This window comes from Etheostoma cragini, chromosome 18 (genome assembly GCF_013103735.1).
Source record: "Etheostoma cragini isolate CJK2018 chromosome 18, CSU_Ecrag_1.0, whole genome shotgun sequence".
NCBI lineage: Eukaryota > Metazoa > Chordata > Actinopteri > Perciformes > Percidae > Etheostoma > Etheostoma cragini.
The window spans coordinates 12,026,066-12,048,991 of NC_048424.1; the positions used below are offsets into that span (position 1 = coordinate 12,026,066).

The 22,926-nt window shown below is 40.4% G+C and overlaps 3 protein-coding genes and 3 non-coding genes across 12 annotated transcripts in view; 5 read left to right on the forward strand and 1 right to left on the reverse strand.

The window, feature by feature from the left end:
- zgc:153284 (uncharacterized protein LOC751696 homolog) overlaps positions 1 to 320 on the forward strand; it is a 1,772-nt gene extending 1,452 nt beyond the window's left edge. The window contains exon 3 of the mRNA XM_034900070.1: positions 50 to 320. Coding sequence (XP_034755961.1) covers positions 50 to 112 — 63 coding nt within the window. The 3' untranslated portion in view covers positions 113 to 320. The remainder of the gene's footprint in view (positions 1 to 49) is intronic.
- Positions 321 to 1,539: 1,219 nt separating this feature from the next.
- rps12 (ribosomal protein S12) lies at positions 1,540 to 4,778 on the forward strand. The gene is made up of 6 exons (XM_034900066.1): positions 1,540 to 1,697; positions 1,822 to 1,869; positions 2,686 to 2,802; positions 3,008 to 3,110; positions 4,032 to 4,133; positions 4,690 to 4,778. Exons 2-6 carry the CDS (start codon positions 1,856 to 1,858, stop codon positions 4,750 to 4,752), a joined length of 399 nt encoding a protein of 132 aa, XP_034755957.1. The 5' UTR covers positions 1,540 to 1,697; positions 1,822 to 1,855; the 3' UTR covers positions 4,753 to 4,778.
- LOC117962004 lies at positions 2,529 to 2,604 on the forward strand. The gene has a single exon (XR_004660535.1). It is a non-coding gene; the product is annotated as a small nucleolar RNA SNORD101 (small nucleolar RNA).
- On the forward strand, positions 2,854 to 2,937 carry LOC117962008. Its single transcript, XR_004660539.1, has one exon. It is a non-coding gene; the product is annotated as a small nucleolar RNA SNORD100 (small nucleolar RNA).
- LOC117962007 lies at positions 3,291 to 3,373 on the forward strand. Its single transcript, XR_004660538.1, has one exon. It is a non-coding gene; the product is annotated as a small nucleolar RNA SNORD100 (small nucleolar RNA).
- A 1,999-nt stretch (positions 4,779 to 6,777) lies between the features above and the next one.
- Positions 6,778 to 22,926, reverse strand: part of eya4 (EYA transcriptional coactivator and phosphatase 4) — a 42,513-nt gene continuing 26,364 nt past the window's right edge. For 2 of the 7 annotated variants that reach the window (XM_034900012.1, XM_034900016.1), the window contains 16 exons: positions 21,629 to 21,712; positions 20,936 to 21,013; positions 20,215 to 20,281; positions 19,932 to 20,074; positions 19,429 to 19,572; positions 19,112 to 19,194; positions 17,865 to 18,039; positions 16,587 to 16,723; positions 16,262 to 16,345; positions 13,261 to 13,350; positions 12,715 to 12,773; positions 12,212 to 12,372; positions 11,310 to 11,424; positions 10,978 to 11,099; positions 8,982 to 9,082; positions 6,778 to 7,637 (listed from right to left, as the gene is read on the reverse strand). In XM_034900012.1, the coding sequence (XP_034755903.1) occupies positions 7,557 to 7,637; positions 8,982 to 9,082; positions 10,978 to 11,099; positions 11,310 to 11,424; positions 12,212 to 12,372; positions 12,715 to 12,773; positions 13,261 to 13,350; positions 16,262 to 16,345; positions 16,587 to 16,723; positions 17,865 to 18,039; positions 19,112 to 19,194; positions 19,429 to 19,572; positions 19,932 to 20,074; positions 20,215 to 20,281; positions 20,936 to 21,013; positions 21,629 to 21,712 (1,724 nt within the window). In that variant the 3' untranslated portion in view covers positions 6,778 to 7,556. Of the gene's footprint in view, positions 7,638 to 8,981; positions 9,083 to 9,163; positions 9,265 to 10,977; positions 11,100 to 11,309; positions 11,425 to 12,211; positions 12,373 to 12,714; positions 12,774 to 13,260; positions 13,351 to 16,261; positions 16,346 to 16,586; positions 16,724 to 17,864; positions 18,040 to 19,111; positions 19,195 to 19,428; positions 19,573 to 19,931; positions 20,075 to 20,214; positions 20,282 to 20,935; positions 21,014 to 21,620; positions 21,713 to 22,926 lie in introns of those variants that run through there. The other 5 variants (XM_034900015.1, XM_034900017.1, XM_034900014.1 and 2 more) reach the window with 4 other exon arrangements.

Below are 22,926 nucleotides of genomic sequence, written 5' to 3' on the forward strand. Positions count from 1 at the left end.
CCCCCCCCCCCCAAATCCCTAACCCCTAACACCTTTTCTGTCTTGCCAGGACTATGATGCGTTTGAAAATGCAATCGAGGAAGGAGCTTTAGAGAAGTTTCTCAAACTCTAAAAGGAATGGAGACCTGGACACCAAGCTATAAAATATTGTATTAACATCTCTGTGTCCTGCTATTTGATTTGGTTATTAAGGAAATGTACATTTTCCATTTGCACTTGCCTTCTTTTCAGGGAAATCATAATGGGAATTTTTGGATTTGCACATCTGAACAGTTTGTATGATTTAAAAAATAAAAACTCCTAAAATCCTTTGAACTCTACCTGTTGCACTTATTAACATGAGTTTGTCATGCCTTAGTTTAGTGAAATACGTATATATCTGCAGATTTGACAGGGAGGTGAGATTACAGCTACTGTACAATCTTGGTTTTTATGATTGCAATAAGTTAATGTAACCAAAAATATGTATACATAATGTCCAAGAAACAATGATTATTGTATTATTGTTTTTTTCTTGATGTAAGCAAGTCAAAGTCTCAAGGGAGCTTTATCAACAAATCAGATCAGAGCATCCCAACAGCAACAGATCACATTGTTGTCTTACATCTGAAAGTGACACCAAACCTGCACACAACCACACTTAAAGTTAACGGTCTAATCAAAGTTGCCCCTGAAACTGAATGAAATAACCAGTGAATAACTGTAGGAACAGTGGGAACACTAACACAACGATAACACTGCTCTGTTGAAGTACTTTACATACACCGCAGAGTGTATTGGGAGCAGGGCTTGGGAACCGGAGCGTCGTCGACTCAACTCCCCTTATGGAAAATGTATGTGGTGTGGACTGGCAGCTGGAGAGGTGCCAGTTCTGTGTCTCAGAGGTTAAGAGGGTTGGCCCTCAACCACAAGATCGGCAGTTCAATCCTGGCCTCCTCCGGCCCAATGTCAAAGTGTCCTTGACCAAGACACTGAATCCAATTTCTCCTCGGACGCTATATGGCTGTCCACCGCTCCTAATGCTTGGGATGGGTTAAGTGCAGGAATTGAATTCCCTAGTGTACAATTGTGTGTGACGAATGATCCATTTTCTTCTTGAGCAAGGCACCGGCCACCAAAAACTGCTCAGGGTGCCTTCCCTGGAGGCCCCTACACCATCTCTCTAGTACTACATCGATCCTGTTTGTGCATGTGTGTATATTTTGGGCCTCTGTGTAATGTAACAAGAGATTTCCTTTTTTTTAATTTGCATAAAGTAAGCCTGACATAATTTCATTTTGCCTATAGTTTTAAATTAATATTGAAAGATGGAAAAATGTAATACTTAGTAGGTCAATACAGGCACTAGAGACTAGGGATTTCAGCACTATTACTTTGAACCTACATTTTTTTCTGTCATTGTGAAAGTAAGAATAACTAATACTAATACTGATGCTTTAGTTTGAGTTTATACTTGAGTTTGAAAAATACATTTTTTTGCATTATTTTACTCTTTCATACTTAATTGCATATGTTGCCTCTATTTATTCATAAGAGTATAGCATTGGCTATTTCATGACATGTGCAATTTTGTACATTGAAACCACAACAGGCGCCACTCAGACGCCTCAGTGTGACACAGATGGGGCCTGGTGCTATGAAAGCAATGTCGCAAAATTATGACGTCCTCTTTTACCGCTACTCGAGAGTAGGATAGGGTACGTTTCTCAGACTACAGGCACAATCCAAAGGATTATTCGAACATCTTAATATATATATGCATCACTATGAGCTTTTGGCGATGTCTAATGACTCTTCTTTCATATCTGTTCTTTATTGCAGAACTTTTAAGCCTAACATCCATCTTTAATCAACAATGGCCGAGGAAGGGTGAGCATGACGCTTATATCTACCTTTAGCCGACACAGTGAACTCGGAATAGTTATCAAACAAGTGGGAGCTGAGTACTTGTGAAAAGTGGCGATGGCAGTGCTGTAATTTTAAAATATGTGTTTGTTGCGTAGCTATAATGACTGGTGCGGTGGCTTGACGTTAGGTGTGTAGACTGTTCTTTGGCATGAGCTAACGCTAGCTTAATGTTAGCAGGGTTGCATGTAACGTAAAACCGGGCAAGGGAACACTTGAATACTGTACTACACACGCAGTTATCAAGTGGTAAGGACGTATTTAAGGACGTGCTTGCTCTTGCTACGTCAATTTGAAAAAGCATTGCATTTGTGTTTTCACTTGAACGGAGTCAGTGGCTGTAATGTGTGAAACGTAGCAACGCTACTAACGTTACAGTGTAAAGAGCACTATACGCACTATAATGCAATAGCACATGCACATTTTATCCATTAAGGCACATGTCAAATGTCACACCAGTTGTGCTAAACACTAGCAAATTGAGACCCTAATTCACTGATTTGGTAACGCACGCAGTTTAAATAAACTTAAAATCTTCCTTAACATGATGCTAGATTTGTCATCCCACAGAAATTGTAAGGTTTGTTGTGCTGAGGCATACAATCTGGTGAACTGAGCTCTCTGGTGCGTGATGACTTTACTTTCTTTTGTCGGATACCCCTTCACTCACCAATGAGTGAGATCCTCTGTCTGACATCCTAGAAGCTCAACTGGAATCCACTAACTTGTCATGTTTATTTTGGAAAAACGTTGTAAGAACTTGCCAATCTGATTTGATAGCGTCGCTGCTGGAGGTGTGATGGATGTCAACACTGCTCTCCCTGAAGTGCTTAAGACCGCTCTCATCCACGATGGCCTTGCCCGTGGTATCCGTGAGGCTGCTAAGGCCCTGGACAAGTATGTTTTAATTTTTACTTCATACATATTTTTGATTTGTCCTTTAGGAGGTGCATCGCTGATGATATTGTGGCTCCCTCTACTGAACTTTATGTGGACGCCTGCCATTGTTACCCAATTTCTGTCTGAGATGTGCCGTCAAATTCTGAAATGCACAAATTGTGAATGAGCCCTTACTGCGAGTTAACTCCGCGTTGTTTTGCAGGCGCCAAGCCCATCTCTGCGCCCTCGCAGGCAACTGCGATGAGCCCACCTACGTCAAGCTGGTGGAGGCCCTCTGTGCTGAGCATCAGATCAACCTGATAAAGGTAAGGAGCCTGCAGACTGATTTAGTATCAGGTGTGGGGGACATGCATACTGCCAAATTCACGTGGAATAAAATTGAATCCCTGGTGAGATATGAAGTAGTTGTGTTGGACTTCCAGTGCTATTGCTTCAGATGTGCACTGAAAGTGGACTTAAAGGTAGCAGGATGTGTGAGGTTCTGCTGTATCGCTGATGATGATTTGGCTCCCTCTACTGAATACTATGAGGAGATTGCCATTGTTACCCAATTTCTGTCTGAGATACAGCCAAGAGTTCCCACACTTTTCTTTTTTATTCTGCCACACAAGTATTGTTTAACCCTTGGGTTGTCTTCCCGTTATGAATGGACATTAGTTATGAACTTGTCCTTCAAGGTCAAAACTTTTTCTGATTTATTTGTCATTTTTTCCAGCTATTGGCACAAAAAACCTGAGCTGGTTTAATAATAGGTTTTAAACTTATTGGAATTTATGGTCAACAAGCCTCATTTATATCAAATTATAAATAGGTATTTAGTTAAGAAGGCAGAATTATGAATTATTTGGACTAATAGTTAAGATTAGAGGATGTTAAGTGGATCTCAGATGGGTGGATGTCAAAGTTTAGTCCCGATACTGTTTTGAAACCATTAAATAAAAAAGAATTAAAATGCTATAAGATTAAATAAAACACCCAGAAAATTCAATGAAAGTCATCATTAATGTTACCTGAACAACGTATGGAATCATCCATGTTATTTTAGGGCAATTAAGTTGAAAGAAATCTATTTTTTTTCTTAATAAACACTTTGAAACGGGTCAATTTGACCCAAGGACAACACGAGGTTTAAAAACTTAAATTAATTGTGACTACATTTCAGTAAACATTAGTGACCCTGTTTATCAAATGACAGGATTTAAAAGACTTAAAACTTGCTATTTCAGGTTGATGACAACAAGAAGCTCGGCGAGTGGGTCGGTCTGTGCAAGATCGATCGTGAGGGCAAACCCCGTAAGGTTGTGGGCTGCAGCTGTGTCGTTGTCAAGGTAAATGATCTTTTGCGGAGTTTACAAAGTGCCTTAAATTATATTGTGATGAAACGCGTTGCTGTTGAGACTAGATCTGCCAGTCAAGTGCAGTTGCTGTGCCTTGTGCCATGCAGCTGTTGTTGATAATGCTTGGCTAGATGACGGCCAGGGTACGAGCCCCGTCGTCTACCTGTGATGTCTGGGGTCCCTAAGAATGGCTACACGTAACGCATAACAGCAAGCACCATATTTGATAGGTCATTACTGTAATCTTTTAAACTGCTGTCTGGCTGTATTTGTTTCAATCCACTTAAGTGTTTTTTTCTTGTTCCCGAAGATAGTCTGAATTTTAGAAATCTGTAAGATGGTGCACAAAAGAATATTTCCACATGATTTTTCTGGGCCTGTTATTAAACATGGTATTTGTGGTTGGTTTATATCTGTCTACCTCTGTGCTGACATGTTGACATAACACTGACACTGCCTAATTGGCCAGTAATCGTGCCTGGGCTGGAATTTAGAGCTCTTGTGAAGTCTCTAACGTGCTCATGTCAAACTGCATTTCTGTCTACAGGACTATGGCAAGGAGTCTCAGGCCAAGGATGTGATTGAGGAATACTTCAAAAGCAAGAAATAAAATGTCAATAAAAAGTGGAAATGGAGCAGTTGTCTGAATGTTCTTTTTCTCCTCTTTGGATATTTAACGGACAACCAAGCAAGTCAACTAATCTAACTGGCAGTCACTGTAAAATGTCTGTTCAGATGTTACTGCTCAGCTTGATTGCAAAACCTACGGTGTGTTGTCTGTACAGTTAATGGTGGTAAACATCAGCAATAAAGCGCCACTAAAAGGTTTTGTGCTCAAATTGACAATATTGTGGAATGTTGTTGATTTATAAAATGTGTGCTTCACTGTTAGCTAATGGGAAATATTAACATTTTTAAATAAAATCCAGCACATTTGTTTTAGTCACCTGAATTTTGATCGGTTATACATTCCATTTGGGAAGACAAGATGCATAGGCATTTGTTTACGTTTTTACCTTTTTGTATCTACATAGACATATCTGAGTATAACATTAAGACATGACCTCCTCAACCACATGCACACAATTTTAAATAACTGAAAATTAAATTTTGACAAAAATGTAACACTGCCATTTTAAGGCGAGGTTATTTACACAAATTTCAGTTGAAGACTTAGAGTTGTGATTATTACACCAATAGGACAAAAACACGTGAAAGTGCGTCTCCCCGTTAAGAGTGCATTTACCCATGAGGCACAGCAACAAAACGTAATTGATTCAAATCCGTTACGCCTGTGACGCCTACAATTAATTTACCTAGCAAATGTGTCGTTTCCGGTATCGGAGAACGTACACGTCAGACGGATGTTGGACTCTGACTGAAAAACGACTATGGCTAGGCCGAGCTGTGGCTGGAGTGATGTTCCTGCACAGAGAAGCCCTTGTTGTTTGAAGCTCTCCCTGAAGTACTGTAGACTGCTCTCATCCACGATGTTCTCGCCCGAGGTATCTGCAAGCCAGCTAAGGCCTTGGACAAGTATGTTTAATTAGTTGACTTTGTCAGTCTTTGTTTTTTACTTAGTCAATGGTTCCCTCTGCTGAACTCTGATGTGGATTTCTGAGATGTGACGTCAAATTCTGAAATGCACAAATGATGAATGAGCCATTACTTTGGGTTAATTCAGTGTTCTCTCGCAGGCATCGAGCCAGTCTCTGCGCCCTTGAGCCCACCTTCGTCAAGCTGGTGGAGGCCCTCTGTGCTGAGCATCAGATCAACCTGATGGAGGTAATGACCCTGCTCATGACATCCATCATTAATTCTAGGGTGTCTTATTCAGTAGCATGTGGGTGGTTTTGAAATAGTATTGAATAAAAGTTGACATATTCCAGTCTGTGATTATCCATCAGCATACATTGCTTTAATTTTAGCCTAGTTTCTGCTTTTCTAACTCAAACTCAAATTTGGTGTAATTTCCCATAAATGAGGTGTATTGACCATAAAGTCCAGAAATAACTGTAAAACTAGAGTTAATAAGTTAGTGTTGCATAGTGTTGAAAACATCAAAAAAAAGTGACACTTTTTCACTTTTGACTGGACGACAACACAAGGGTTAATAACCTCAAACAGTTCTCTGGCATGTCTTTTGTACTTTTTTGTTGATGTACACTAGATGTGACACGGTTTAATTGGCCAGTAATATACATGCTCATCTCATACTGTTCCCATCTGTTTACACTAGGCTACTATGGCAACAAGTCTCAAGCCAAGTGGGTGACCAAGGATTGGCTAGCAGTAAAACTGACCATTAGCAAGTGGACGATAGTTTAACTGGCCGTTACTATAAAATTGTGATCTCTATAGATATGTGACTGTATTCAAGCTTTTTTGTGTAAACGCATGTGTACATTTCATGGTGGTAAAGGTCTGTAAACATGTCTGATTTCGCCCAACTACTATTATAACCATTCCCATCAGACATTTCTATCAAAGTAATTCTGGTTTATAAAATGAGTGCTTTACCATCAGCTAACAGGAAACATTGCTGTTACAAAACAACATGCAACCCTACATTCATCAATTCATTGATTATATCTGAAGTTAGTTGTTGCAATTAAGGAAAAACAAGATGCAAAGGTCATTTGGATAAGTTTTCTCCTTTATATCTACATACATAGACATTTCTGAATAAAGAAAAGACATTCAAACACATTAAGGCACAACACATCATGACGCACATCCTCAGTTCTCCCCGCCCAAACGATTACAAAAATCCAGAGGAAAAAAAGACCCCAAATATTTTCTTCCCACCACACATCCACCACTGCCCTTTAAGTTTATTGTAAATAATTTACACAAGTTTCTGATGCAGTTCGCATTGTGTTGTGATTATACCACCAGGAAGAAAACACTTCTCAAAAAAGCATTCGTTATCCCCGCACACACATTGCCTGTACAGAGAAGCCCTCGTTGTTTGAAGATAGTTTGTCCCAGGTGACCCACGACAGGCCGGATACTAGTCTGGGCTGGTTGCCCCAGAGCAAACAAGGAGCTTCCCAAAAAGCATCCTCCCAGGCCGAGGGAGGTCTAAAGCCTTTCCAGGGGTTTAGTCTGCTACAGCTGCAAGGACGGTAGACAGGGGTTTTTCACAGCGGTCCGTTCCCAGTATTGGGGAAGCTTGGTAGTTGAGTCACCTCAGATTTTTTAAAATTTTTTATACCTCCTTTCTCATCTCCTTTGCTTCTTAAGACAGTTTGTAAATCCAGACGTTCAAAAAGACCAGACAAAAAAGAAGAAAAAAAATCACAAAAACAGTTGCAGTGTATTGTTTGTTCTTAAATAGTTATACAAAAGAAGGGGGCTGCCTGGCTGACCATGTCCACGGTAACATTGCATGAGTCCATATTGCTATAATAGTTACAGGTACTCAAACTCCAGTGCTTGGTGTAGTGCCAGCAGGTCAGAGTGACTGGATATCCTCCAGAAAGGCATGTTGTGCTGCAGAATAAACACACACACACACACACATACACATTAAAACCAGCAGTACTGTTTCCGTATCTGCACACCGCCACCTTAAGTCATGCTAGCTACACTACAGTAGCTTGTTGCTGCTTGCTTTGCAAAAGCACTGCAAACATAATCCATGCAATCCCAAGGCTAGAAGGAAGAGTTCAGTATTTTGGGAAATACACTTATTTGCTTTTGTCCTGAGACTTAATATAGATGAGAAGATCAATACCACTCATATCTACCGGTTGAATGAGGTTACAGCCCGCAGCTCTTAGCTTAGCATAAAGACTGGAAATGGGAAAAACCATTAGCTAGGCTCTGTCCAAAGATATAAAATAGTACACCTAAAACACGTCTAAAGCTAGCATCTTATTTCTTTGTTTGTTTTAATCAGTACAAAAGTGTAAAAATGAAAATGTGTTGTTTTACAAGGGACAACCAGCTTAAACTAAGCCAACAGGCTCTTGTCTTCGATAAGGTTGCCAGGCAACCAGAGTAACTTCGATGGCATATAGCTCCCTGTACAAACGTCCGATCGTTTTCACACTGCAGATTTTGTTATTGCTTTAAAGACAATGGTTAGCTGATTTTGTTATATTTGTTTTCCCCTGCTTCCAGCCTTTATGCTAAGCTAACTGTCTGTAGCATTATGTTTAAGGGAAAGATAAGAGCGTGGTATCAATCTTTTCATCCAACACTCAACAAGAAAGTCAAGATGCATATTTCCCATAATGTCAAACTATTTCTTTCACAATCCACACCCAGCATTATGAATGAAACCCAAAGCTGGAGAAGAGATGGGATTTATATTCACACTCAAGGAAATATGTCCTAGCACTACTTGTCTTTTTTTGTGATAAAACTCTGCTTTTCTCTTCCATAAACTAATGTATCAATGAAAAATAAGATTCCACACACCACTGGAAAAAAAACGTTATTGCTTTCAACATATGAGATTGTTTAAAGCTTAATCACTGTATACATTTTGGCAGCCATTTTTTTTGCACTGTCAAACGTGACACAAATCAAGATGAGCGAGGAAGTAAATTAAGACAATTTAGCTGCAGGTGGCTCCCCAATTTGTCTTTCAAACGTAGGTGCAAAATGTACAACATTAGCCAAGCCCCAATCTCAAATTTTCACCCTGAAAGTTGCAATCAAAAGTCTCCTGTCACTCCGTAAATAAAAGAGGGGGGGAGGGCAACAGCAAGTAGAACAGAAAAAAAGTAAACAACCAACACAAATCCTCTACAGCAAAGAAAGGCAGGCTTCGTCCAATCAGAGCTCACACTGTGTGGAGTAGACGGGGTCACAGTGAGGGTCCATTACCTTTTTGGCCGCCTGCTCCTCTTCCACACCGTCCCCAATTACAACATACACTACTTTCCTGCCAAACCTTTGCATTATGCGTTCAAAGCAACTCTCTTTTCCTGCAAAAAAACAAATAAACAAGGGGAAGGAAAGAGGGTCACAAAGTCAGAGGGGTCAAAGTTCAGAAGTCGTGTGTTTACCTGGCTGGCTGCATGCTCTTCATCCTTCCCATCGCCAATCACAACATATGTAATGTTAGTGCCAAAGCGGGAGACTATACGCTCAAAACAGCTCTCTTTGCCTGGAGACAAACAAATGGCTTTCACAGGTTTTTCTTTTGTCGTGTAGATGGGAATAAAACACATGAAGAGGCAGAGCTGTCTGCATCTCACTCACACACAGAGAGACACACACACACACACACACACACACACAAAAATTATCCCTTGACGGATAGTTACTTAAATAATAATAATGAATCCTGACATGCACATGGTGCATACTGAGAGGTACTTCCATTCAGAAAAATATTAAATCTGGTTGCCACGACAACTCGAAAAGCAAACGTGGTTGGGAGTGAAGTCAGAAGTCACACCCTTCGTTAACCTTTAGCCTTCTTCCTGTACAACATACACAATGCTAATTACATATAGAGTCATTCCAAATGCATAGTAATGTCTCCATGAGCTTCTGGGATATGACATCTGACCTGAAGCACTTATGCAGTCTACTTGTGTCTTAAACCTCCGGTGGTTGTCATGGTTACCACCATTGCTACGTCCATTTGAATCAAGGCGCCGTGGCAACACTGGGTGTAACATAAGCTCACAAACACAAACTTGGCTTTGAGTTTTGTTTCCTGAATGTTTTGGCTCTCTAACCCTCTAATATGACTTGTTTTGTTTCCTTTGTTAAGATTGTAAGGTTAAATATGATTTAGTGTTGGACACAGCACAGGCACATGCTGAGGTTCAGGCTAACGGAGTCCAATCAGAATATAGGCATGTGGCCTGGACGATCCTATGAGTGTGTAAGTTGGTTAAGGCCCGATCAGGACCAAATGTGAGTTGAGATTGAATATAATGTTGTGTAGGTCAGCGTGAGCTGGAGATTTATGATTCTGAACATCCGGCACACCCACAAAGGTGCTTTCAATTATTCTGGTTATTGGTTATTATGAACCAGCAATAAGAATGACGAGGGGTTAACTCCCCTTACACCTAATGGGCCGTTCAGAGAGATGTCAATCAAGCTCAGTTTTCAGAAGAGCTCTGATCAGGCTATGTAAGTACAATATATGTGTTTTTGTGTGTGTTTGTGCGTGTGCGTGTGAGTGTGCGCGTGTGTTTATCTACCATCCATCATTGCTGTTGTGCCCCATCAGTGACAGTTACGCAATTGTAAACACAGTAAATCATTCGAGGTCCGATGCTGCAGCCGAGAGGCCGGCTGCACAAGTTTGCATTACTTCCAGTTATTTTGTGTAGATAGTGGAAGTCTTTACCTTTACAATGCAAAAGCATTCATTTCACATGGCTTAATTATATTTACTGCACATAGACATTTATATAAAAAACACAAACTGGCACATGTTGTGGTCAATCTTAAATTGTAAATGACCAGTGTTCACAGTGCACTTGTTAATAAATACATTTTTTCTAGTAATTGATAGCCTATTGCTCAAGGTCTGTGTGTTTGTTTGGCCAAGGTGTCGCCAGCATGATCTGTTGATTTATGTATATTGGGTTATCTCTCTTTCTTTTTCCCCTTTCTCTAGATGAACATTCCCAATCAGCTGTTGCCCAACTAAAGCAATACGTTTAATATCATAACAAGAAACAGGATATCAGTAACATATGGAGTAGGTGAAGAATCATTAAAATAACATAACAAACTAAATAAAAGTGACCTTTGAACTGTTAAAATATAGCCCATTCCACATCAAATAATAACCACATGAGATTATTATTTAGATTGTACATAATGTGTGTGCGCAACAGTGTATGTGCCTTACCTATTTTTGTTGCACTGTAAATGTTCTCAATGGGGAAAACAGAGCCCAGACTATATAAGAGAACTTTAGCCAGCGCTGGTATGAGCTGCGTTGTGGTCACCAACACGTTTACACAGTTACTCCTGTGGGACACAAACGGAGAGCAGAGCGTATTATATAAAGAATGGATAGATGAACAGATCGATAGAGGGATCATGTGTTAATGTCCTTTGATGCTGAATATGGATTAGATCCCACGCTCTAAATCTCGACCTTGTTAATTAAAAGAGGGGAGGACTAGGAGGGCGATAACAGTCTCTGTGAAAGATAGGATAAATATAACAAAGTGGCACCTGGAGCTGATGATGGACAGGGACTTGAGGGCGTGGGTGAGCCAGGAGTCAGTCAGAGCCTCCACCTCTGCTCTGAGCTGCAGCCAGGCGTCTCTTTTAGCTGGACCCAGCAGACCTAAAACACAGTGTGACCTTAGTAAACCCTCACAGCATCCGGCCTCACACACAGCAGGAAAGTTAAAGAAACAATAAGCAAAGTCATCTAGGGTTAGACCCAACCCATATGAAGTCGTTATGTGGTCCTTTAATGTAATATTGGCTTAGGTGTTATCCATTACAACCTGTAATGATGAAGTTTTAGTTTCCTAATCACTGTATTAGAATAGTTTCTACTAAATATATGTCAGGAGAAAACACCAAATACATTTGACATTTTGGCCTGAAATTGTCCAAATAAAAATGATTACTGAATTGTGAATCAGCTTAAATATCAACCAACATCAGTTGTATTATTTAAATGTTCTTTCATAAATCTACAATGATCCAAAAAGAAATAAAACCCTATATATAGTAGTTTGCTGTTTTCTTTAAAGAAGATTGACTGGATTATTTATTATATTCATATGTGCAGTATGCCTATACTCTGTATGCATCTAATATAACCATTGTTATTGTCCACTAGTATTTATTTGTTGTCTTCGGTATGTGGCTTCTAATTCCAGGTTGTATCTCTTTTTTCAGCGATAGTATCAGATAGATTTAACATTATTTTATTAGAAGTATTATACCCTGCTGCCTCTGTCCAGAATATATGGAAAACATGAATCAAGCTTATTATTTTTAGTACATTTTTTGAATCTTTTCAGACACAACTTTAATCTGCAGTTTAACAACTCCTTCCCCTCCCTGCCATCCTCAGGTCTGTCCCTGGTGTCCAGCAAACTCCCGTCTGATTGGCTTACCCCCCACATTGTTTTTGTACGTGCTATACAACTCTTTGACTCGTCGGTAGCGGAAGGCCAGTTTCCTCATCCAGTCGACCCCACCGCGGACCCCCGTAGCCAGGCACAGGTTGGCGCTGGTTGCAGCTGCATGGAAGCCATCAGTTGCAAAACTGTAAGTACTGTCAATAATAACGATATGTTTTATTTAAAAAATCTGCTCTGGTAGAACAAAAAGATCAAATGGTTATTTTCATTATTCGGTACTGTAACATAACTGTACTTGTAAGAATGCAATTAATTACTATCTTTAAAATGCAAAGGAAAAGACACACATTTGACTATATTTAATAAATGAATATATTACATCCTTCAAATGTGAAAGTGTACTTTAAGAGCCAAACAATAGAAAACAAATGCTGTAGTTTGTGAATGACTGTCCTATGAATAACTTAATAAATAAAATCATCAATGGTTGCATTGTGCTTGTTATAAAAATGAAATGTGAATGGCTGAATTATTACCTTAAGTCCTGACCATTGTCGTCTGATGACACATCATCAATATGTACCTGATCACACTCCTGTGCAAATTTTAAGTGTCACAGCAGCAAAAGTAGAAAAACAGATGTATAGATTAGTGACTTGAAAAAACTAGTATGCTATATAAGCATTTAATATATACAAATGAAGCACGACATAAATAAAATAAAAGGTACTAACACAACAACATGAATATTAGGCAAACTATAAACTGTGTTAAGCACTGTATTCTGTATATATATATTTCCAATGCATACATTTATCTATCTATTTCCCACATTCATAACAAAACAGCACGTACTGAAATTAGAATATAAACATGGTGCAGCCCTGACAGTGAGGGGTGTGTTATTTCACTTTACACCACTAGAAGGCAGTAGTAGTGTTTAACTGAATGAAAATTGAAGAAAAAAAACGTTTTATGTGCTTATTATTGGGCTTTGTGCAAAAAACTCCAAGTCTTTCATTATGCCCTTGAATATTTTAAAATGTGTCTTTTTGTAAGTTTCAGTCTGATGTGTGTCTCACCTCCAGGTCATTAAAGAATAAGTGTGTGTCAGCCAAGTTGAAGATCATCTCCTCCATCCTCAGACCCAGCGTTACCGCCATGGGAGGGTCCTAATGGAAGAGGTAGATAATAACAGCATTATCATCATGACATCATCATAATAACAAATTATTGCCCTATCCAAGAGACATTACTTCTTCTTATCTCAAAAACCATTTCAGTTTTTACACACATCCTTTTTTCTTCCCAAATCACATCTCTATCTCCCCACCCCCACTTTAAGAGTTGGTACGCTCCACTCATCATAGCAGATGTTGACAGACAGGTTGCACTTGTTCGGCCCCATCAACATTCCTCATGCTTGGTGGTGGTGGGTGTTTGTGGGGGGTGAGAGGAAGAGTGCGTGTCTTCATGTGTGTATTGCAGAGAGTAGGCACCCTCAAAGGGAGACGCTGGAGTGCGTGTGTGTGTTTGTGTGTGTGTGTCCGTGTGTGCGTGTGCGTGAATGTGTGTGTGCGAGCCCATGTATGCCCGGGGTTCAGCTGCAAAAAACATCTTCTGTGATAGGTCAGCAAGGGACGACAGCTTGGCTCGCGATTTGCTGACACTGTCAGACGACCAGAATAGAAAGAAACCAACAGGATGAGAGTGAAAGTGAGCGAGCGAGGCGCAGAAAGTGTGTAGAGCTCTTGAAAACTTGACAGTTGCTAATAGTGATAGAAGTCCTTTTGCCTGTATTTCTTTCTCTGCTTCCCTGTCAATCAAAGAGACAAGAGGCACTTAGGTTTGTCTCTCAAGTAATAATTATGTTGGCTTAGAGCCAAAGGAAAGTTGTTTCGAACCACTAATGGCTGAAACATGTTTATTCCCTTTGAGAGGTGGAATTTAGCTGTTGCTTTGGGCTCCAGAAAAGCTGAGGTGGCTTGTTTTTGTAATACTTTGCCAGAGAAGTTCAATCAATCACAGAGAATTGCAAATATTACTTTGGCCTGGCAAAAGTAGCCTGAAACAATTCCACTCTGTTATAATTTGAATGTTGGAAACTCGACACTTCATGATGATGTGAACATGGTTATAAGAAAAAGTAATATAATAATTGTATACAGTATATACATACAGTATATATTTTTAAAAAGTGAAACTTAATTTAGAACAGATAACACCCTCAAAGCCCGTAGGAGAAGGGTACTTATGGTTGCTATGTCAACAGTGTAAACCCTATTTTGGGCAAGGTGTGAACAGACACAGCTGCCACTATATTCCTTGAATGCAGCAGCAGCAAATGTAGTGAAAACATGCTTCTATAATTACTTTGTTACAAAACACAACACATTATTAGAGATTGATAACATTTAATTTGTTATTTGTTTGCAAAACAGAATAATTGCTTTTTTACAGATTATTTTGGGGGCTTTTCCTTTTATTTGATAGTGACAGTGGATAGACGGGAACGGGGAAGAAAGAGAGGGGATGAAACGCAGACTCAGCCTACATGGGGGGGCACGCTCTTACTGGGTGAGCTAGAGACCGCACCGAGAACTGCTTTCTAAACCAAGACTAAATTTGTAATCGTCCTTTGGTATTCAGTATTTCTCTACTAAAAAAAACCCACAGAGGCACACAGAAAGGCCCTGGTGAGTTGTAAATTGCTATTACTCGCTAAATCCCAATTGCCAAGCATTAAATTCCACGACTGCAGAGCAACTAGGAAGTGTATCGGTGCCCGCAAACCCCTATCTGGAAAACGCCTCCTATGGCTCTATGCAAGTCTGGCTCCAAATGGTGTGTGTGTGCCGTGCCAGCTTTTGTTTGACTGCCAAACATGAATATCAGAATGGACTCTGCAGAGTGGGACGCAAAGCCCGTACAGGCAGGCTGGTGGCTGACACCGGTGCCCACAGGAAACGACATCACCCAGTAAAAATCTGTAGCCTTGGCCAAATAGGATGATCCCAGATCAGAGCCAGGAACTAATAAAATAGAGGGAACTATAAACAGCGTAGCTGTTAGGTAAGAAGGCAAGACCACCAAACGAATTTAAAAATGAAGATTGGAATAAACATCTGTCCAAGTTAAAAATAGAATGTAAACTTTTTTTGCTTGCGGTCATCATCATAAATTGACCATTACATTAGTAGTTGATGTAATGTTCATATAATATACTGAGGGAAGTTTATTTGAATGGTGTGCTCATTGTGCGTTGTATTTTTGTAAAAATCACATTTAGAAGTTTTCTTAAAGGAAAGGGTGGGGGTTTGATTTCAGAGGCATAATATCAACGCACTACCCCTACTTAAACTTAATTTCATTGGCAGAAAATCTATTTTCATCTTTACAAATGATAAAGTTTTCCTGTAATGCCTTATCTTTCTTCATCTTGGAGAATATCATGTCAGGTGGACATACATAGTTTTTTAGCCCTTCCTGACAAGTTGCACACCCCCCAACAACCTCCACCAATCACAGGGCATGGGAGCCTGTGAGGCAAAGCCTGGGGCCAAAGAGTCCACGGACCACTCACTGCAGGATCACTTGTAAAGCTTATTGCTGTGAGCTCATGGTAATAACTGAAGGTGAAGCGGATGAGGATATCAGCAATATCATCAACTCCTCCCTTGTCTCATTTGGATGTTGGCAGCTGGACAGTTAGAGTGCACTGTTTAGAGAGCAAATTAAACTGAAACTGTAAAAGTCAGGGGGGCATGTTTCCCCTATTACTAGTAAGAAAGTGCTTTCTTGGGTCAGTCAGTAACAGGATTACTTATCATTCCTCCAAACTGCCTTAAAGGGTTTGTGTTATTAATCCCCCAATTGGGCAATAGTAGTATTTGTAAAAAAAACTGGAGCAAAGTATGACGATTCGTTGTGCCTTCATTTAATCAAAATCAGATCGGTATTGTCCCAGCTGTATCCTGGGATTCCATTTGGGCAGACAGAAAGAAAAGGGACGGATAGACTGACATACTGCTAGATGGCTTTAGAAATTAAAACACAATAATAACAGAAGTGAAGACATCTTACCTTGCCATATTTCTGTGCGTAGGAGCCTGTGAGCAGAGAGTGGAAGACAATGATTGTCTCGTCCAGATCCCACACAAACACCCTCTAGAGAACACAAAAAATAGACAATGAAAGATGGTAATGTCCATATTTTTAGCCCATATGTGCATGTATGCTCAACTGGACAGTGACATGGGTGGTCCTGCTCTCTATCATCTGTTTTGAGACTTCAGCAAACAGAGAGGATGACGATCAAAGGGAATACCACATATCCATTGAGATTTGAATGGAATATTCAGTTAGTGCAGTTAGAGCTTTGTCAAGTGGGTGTTTTTTGGTCCCTTACCTCCAGGTCACTATCAGGGGGAGGGGAGGGGTTGTTCTTACGGCCCCTGCCCCGGGACTTGGACCCCCCACTCCGGCAGGCTCGGTCATCCAGCTCTTTGATGGGCGTGGAAGGGCTCTGCACTGTATCAAAGTCCCCTGAGAGTGTATGCAAACACAGGCAGGGCTAAACATTTAAAATTTGCAAATGATCAAATGTCAGTAATGATGTGGCTTGAGCTGATCCCACAGGTGTTCTGGAGTATCCACTTCAAGAAAAGCGATAAATCAGACATTGTACAGTAAAAAAACATGGTCTGGTTTAATAATTCAAGGTAATAGGCACAACATATCAATTTAAAGACTACCAAGGAACCTCAACAATAGTACCATTGGTATGCTGACTGATTCATGATAACATGCAATAGTAAAGAGTTAAACAGAGGTGGAGGGAAAGATGGAGCTGTGCAATAAATTAGAAAAGTTAAGTAATCTGATGCTTTTTGCAAAGATACAACCTTCTGCAGGAGCAAACATGAGCACACACACATTTGTGTGCGCGTACACACACCTTCCTTATGCCATATGCTCCCACTGCTGTGTGGTAACTAGAACCAGACCCTAAGCTTCGGCACTCATATTGTTATGTCTCAATCAGGGAGGGAGAGAGAGAGACCAAGAGAGAGGGGGTGAATAAAGACTCAAAAAGACACAAAGAGCATGTGAGATACAAAAAAAAAGAAAAAAGATAAGAACTGTAACTCCAAGAGGAGAGAAAAAAAGAGAAATAGTGAGAATAGCAGCGAGAGGGAAAGTGCCAGTGACAGGAAGAATGATAAGCTCCTTTAATCAGCTTCCTGAATGACAGCCAAGATAAACCAAAGGAAAAATGGGAACAAAAGAAAACAAAATTGAATACCAAGCCCAATTTCTGTACATATGGGTTTACTTGAGCTCTTTCTCATTTAGTTTTCTCTTCTCTCTATCTGACATGTCTACAAAAGTGCAATATTTAACATAACTTAACTCTAATCAAATTCTCTGAGGCTAATGTAAACATATGCCGATCCTCCAATTAGCGAGTGCGATGCCAGGTAACTAAGGCTACAGTCTGAAGCTACTTCCTGTGCTTCATCATCGGTGAAAGCGAGTGTTGAACTCAGTTACCCAAACTGTGGTACTTTCCTACTGAAAAGAAGATTATGGAGCAGGTAAGAAGGAACTGTGATAAATCTGACATTTGTTTGCATATTTATGAAGTCAGAAGAACTGTGGCGTACTGTTTCTTTTTAATACAAACCTGGATGAAGTTCGGCAGCCTGGCCGGTCATGGCAGGGGCGGGATCTTGCAGCTGGTAGGCTGCCGTTGAGCCTGTGCCATCCACGCTGTTGGAGGTCATATAAGTTCCATAAGCGGAGGCGGAATAATACTGGGCATACTGGTTTTGGCCAAACGTTGTATATGAGGGATAATCCTGCAGGGAATAACAAGAATTATGAACACACAAGAGTGCAGAGACAAAAAGAACATAAAAAACAACGAGGAAAATTTAGATGTTTCCTTTGTCTGGAGAGGTACAGACTGACTTTTGAAGAGAGATTTTACAAGTGTTTCTTCTCATTTCTCTAATCTTTTATTCCGTCGACACTGTAGTTTATACCTCCAAAACAATTAAAGCCTTGTGTTGCTGCTTTTTACTGAGCCAGTGGAGATGGGCGCTTTTATGATTCAGCTCTCTAAACCTGTCACTATGTCCATCTCTACAAGTCCTTATAAAGTGGAGCATACCACATGACTGCACACACATGCACAGTTGGTGTGTAGTCAGCAAGTTGTGTACGTAAGCGTGCACATTCACACATACTGTATACACACAGGCTTGCTGTCGGTCAGTCTCTGTCTCCCTTTCCGTCTCTTGCTTGCTTTCTCTGTTACACACACTCTCTCTCTCTCTCTTTCTCACTCTCTCTCTTCCCCCTTCCCCTTAATCCACCCACACAAGCCAAACCTTGACTTTTTCCTCTGTAAACAGTCACATTTATCATAGTGGAACATGAAAATCCCCCTTTAAGCATTTTACTACCACAATACAATTCATAATATGGGCATAGAGATATATTCACAACAAAACACTCTTTCACAAAATCCTAATTGTTTGTTTTGTTCGTAATTCTGTCCCTGTTGCTTGGCAACACTGTAATTAGATTTCATTTATTGAATGAGGAAAAGTTGTGTCTGTGGAAGAGTGACTGTAAACCACTTCTGGTCTCAAATACTACATAACAACTGCACCGTACAACATCTTCATCTTTAGTTTGAGCCAGAATAATGAGGAGAAGGACATTCACTCGACCACTCAGAGCTAACATGTAGCGTGGTTGATCTGCTCTGGCAAGAACTACCTTGGGAAATGGACTTTCTTATTGGTCCTGGGAAAATGTGTGTTACTTAAGCTCTCTTTCAGCTGGACTGTATCAACAGCCCAGGTTTAAACTAAAAGGACACACACACACACACACACACAGAGTATATAGACACTGGGGTACCTGCTGTGTGGCAGTGTAGTTGGCGGGGTTGGACACTGAGTTGTTGGTGGCGTAGAGGCCTGAGGAAGGAGTGAAACTTGAACCTTAGATAAAAAGAAGATGGAATTAGACAAAGACACCACAGACAAGACAAAATGGACACAGAAAACACACTTACACTGTGTGCAAAGTCATAACATTAAAAGAAAAGATCACTTTTAGCAAGAATAATTTATTTTAGCAGGAAAATAATTCATGATATATTACCTGTTATTAGATTGCAATGGGAGTGACAAGTGGAGCATTGACTGCTAAAGTGTTTAATGCTTGCAACTGACCTGGCATCTGATAGGGTGAGTATGCAGTCTGTCCGGGCTGAGGAGTGGTGAAGCCGGGACTGTAGCTGAGGCCTGTCTGCAGAGGAGACTGACTCTGATTCAGGCCGCTCTCTGTCTTAATGCCCGGCAGCATCACACCGAGGTCTGTGGCAAGAAACAGAATCCACGGAATATTAAACAATGCGGTGCATATTTTACAACCTCAGCAAATTGTATAATACAAGCTGGAAGATGAGCATAACTTACACATATTCACATCACTTTATGTCATTCTTTGGTTTGGCTTCAAAAGAAACCCCCCAACAATTTTCTCCTCTCTTAGCATCCCACTTAGATTTGCTCTAAGTTCTAAGAGTAAATCTTTGTAGAGTAACACTTCTTCTACTTCAGTCAGACACTGTTTTACACAATGGATTACCAAATAAATGGGCTGTTTTTATGTGTTAATTAGTGCAGCCACTGTATGTCACTATGTGTCTTCGTACATATGTGTTTAATCCTACCATAGGAGGACAGTCCGTATGCCTGTCCTGCCTGGGAGTAAGCGGTGTAGACGGCCGACTGTTGCATGCTGCCGAACTGGGGTTGACCGGCGTACGTCGGCATGGGAGGGGCTGCCGGTGTGGAGAGAATGTGAGGATAGGGCCTGGGAGAGGAGAGGAGAGGAATGACATAAGAAACGCAGAATAAAGAGGTAGAATAGGCAATAATGATAAAGTCTAGCAGACGGTATGCTGATAAGAAGTCTTAGAAAGCATCTTCTGTTGTGTAAAAAGTCAGACTTACTTGGATGGGTAGAGGGGAGGGGAGTACTGGTGTGCTGAACGAGGGCTGTACCCGCTGCTGGTGATTACTAAAAACAATAATCAAAAACAACAAGGCAACAAAAGATTTTTGATGGTGTCAATTCAAATCTTGTGCATCCTTTCACATTTCAAAAAAAACATTCTTGGACAGCACAATTCAATGCCTCTGGCTTGTTGGAGTTGTAATGCTGTTCCAAGATAATTTGAAGCATTTTCAATGGAGAAAAGCCAAGTTCTCCCCCTTTAGAGAGCACTGTAGTCCATGAAACCCTTACAGCGGGCCTCATAGTAAAATACAATGTCTGTTTGTGGTCATTGAGATGTCAGAGCTCAATACTGACAAACACCCCGCTGCTTCTTAACCCTCACTGTGTGTTGCTTAATGGTGATGTGTGTGTGTGTGTGTGTGTGTGTCTGTGTGTGTGGGTGTGTGGGTGTGTGGGGAGGGGGGTCATCAGTGAGTCTAAAAAAAAGGACTGCCAGCCTTTGATGACAAAATCCAAGGACATGCAATACTTCATGGGATTAGTGCTTTCAGCAGGCCTACTGCTCAGCTGAAATGGATGATGGTGTTTGTGTGTGTCTGAGAAAACATAGTGATGTAGAGCTGACTAGTACAGAGATGTGATTTTTGAACTCTAGATGAGGGAAATAGTACATGAGTGCATTTCTGTAGGCAAATTAGATAGAGTATGTGTTACCTGAGCCTGCGTATGTGTCCAGTGCTGTGTCGCCTGTTGTAGTGACTGTATCGCTGTTGTTCATAGGCTCTGTTTTCACTTAAGGAAGAGGAAAAAGATTGGTGTTAGGGGAGGCCAGTAAGGTAGTACCACACACACACACACACACACACACACACACACACACACACACACACACACAAACACGCGCGCAAATAAGAAAAACTATCATGCTGTCCAGTATGGGAGCAAATGGTGTGTGCAGGGTTCCTACTCAAATTTTTATGAAATTTCATAGCTGTTAATTTATATAACTTTCTATAACCAAGTCAAAACATCACCATGGCCTGTTCCTCCTTGATTGTTTCTTTTTTTGTAATGATTATGGTTTACAAAATATAATCATGATGCTTTGGTGAAATCCCCTGATGTTAACTTACTTTCCCAGTAAATGAATCAAATTTTCCAGCTTTTGATAAATGTGTTGACTTGTGGGAACCCTGCAACTATCCACACACACACTGATAAATCCAATGGGATCCAAAGAGCAGGGAACACTGCACAGCAAAAAAAAAATCACTGCAATTCTGGCATGGAAAAAAACACACATCAGATCTAGAACAAGCCTAAACTATAGAAACCCATTCCTTTTGCATTTAAAGTAAAACTGTTTGACCTCTGGCCTTGGATTCACACACACATGCACCTCTGTACCATAGTCCTTGGAGCCCGGGGCAGGGGGCGGGCTGCTGCACCCCAACAGCCAATCAGCCGTGTTTAGAACTGTCATGTTTTCACCTAAAGGGGTGCAAGGTGGGAAGGTTGTGAGGATACGATGCACTGAGAACCAGATGCCCTTCCCTGGTATGTGGGGCATGGTGTTATCTTAACAAGTAGACATTTGTATTCTGAAAAGTATTATTTTAAGAAATAGTTTTGGTAAAGTATAAACATTTTGGGAAATATGCTTATTTGCTTTCTTGCCCGGAGTTAAATGCCACTACCACTACCATGTGTCTCATGTAAGCTAAATATGAGGCTAAAGCCAGGGAATTGTTAGCTTAGCTTAGCTAGGCATAAAAAAGGGAGGCAGAGGAAACAGTTAGTCCGACTTGATCCCAACGTAAATCTGCCTACTAGCACCTCTTGACACACCTTGTTACCATGAGGTTGCTTAGCAACCAGCTGAGAATACAAGAAGTAACTATGCATGTCTACAAAATATAGAGACCAAAACTTGTGTCTTTACACTTTGGTTTTTGTACAGATTAAATAAACAAAATATAGCATGTTAGTGATCTTGGATCAGCTTGTACAGGCTGATTTTGTTACCTTCAGACATTGCCATGCTAGCTGTTCCCCCTGTTTACAGTCTTTATGCTAAGCTAAGCTAACCGTCTCCTGGCTGTAGCTACATATTAAACCCGCAATAATCAAATTCTTGACCACTTAAGGGCAGAAGAAACCAGCTGTAAACATAACATTGACATAGTGTTACCTTATATAATTGAAATGACAAACTTTGTTGCCTATTTACAGCAACATTAGCATTCACTTGGAGTTGTGTTCCTTCCTTCTTTCAATCTCCTGAGAGGCTAAATGTTCCACTATGTTCCCATGCTTATTGATAACTTTGTTTGCCATTTGATGCTGGGCAGGTAGTGTACAGTGGGTTTTTAGAGCTTTAACACTGAAAACACCTACCTGTAGCAAAACAGTTGTGGGCAGTAAAACCAAAACAATGAGCTGAAAGGTGCTCAAATGCTCCGTGGGAAACTGCAGATTAGGATGATAATTATCTGCGGGTTAGTTACTACGAGCAAAACCTTTCACATACAAGAAGTTATCTAAATATAAAAATATTGATTATTGCTGCTTTAACAGATATATGAGAGAGGTATTTGTCTTCTAATCTAACTCTTAACACAGCAATAAAGCATATTTCCCAAATTATTCTTAAAAGAGAAGCACACCTGTTAACCACCTTGACATCCTCCATGCTGTTTTATTTA

Bases quoted from the DNA above. Each gene is read 5' to 3' on its own strand.
- rps12 (XM_034900066.1), top strand. The intron at 3,111-4,031 runs GTAAGGAGCCTG...TTGCTATTTCAG, and splicing joins ATCAGATCAACCTGATAAAG to GTTGATGACAACAAGAAGCT. The intron at 4,134-4,689 runs GTAAATGATCTT...TTCTGTCTACAG, and splicing joins GCAGCTGTGTCGTTGTCAAG to GACTATGGCAAGGAGTCTCA.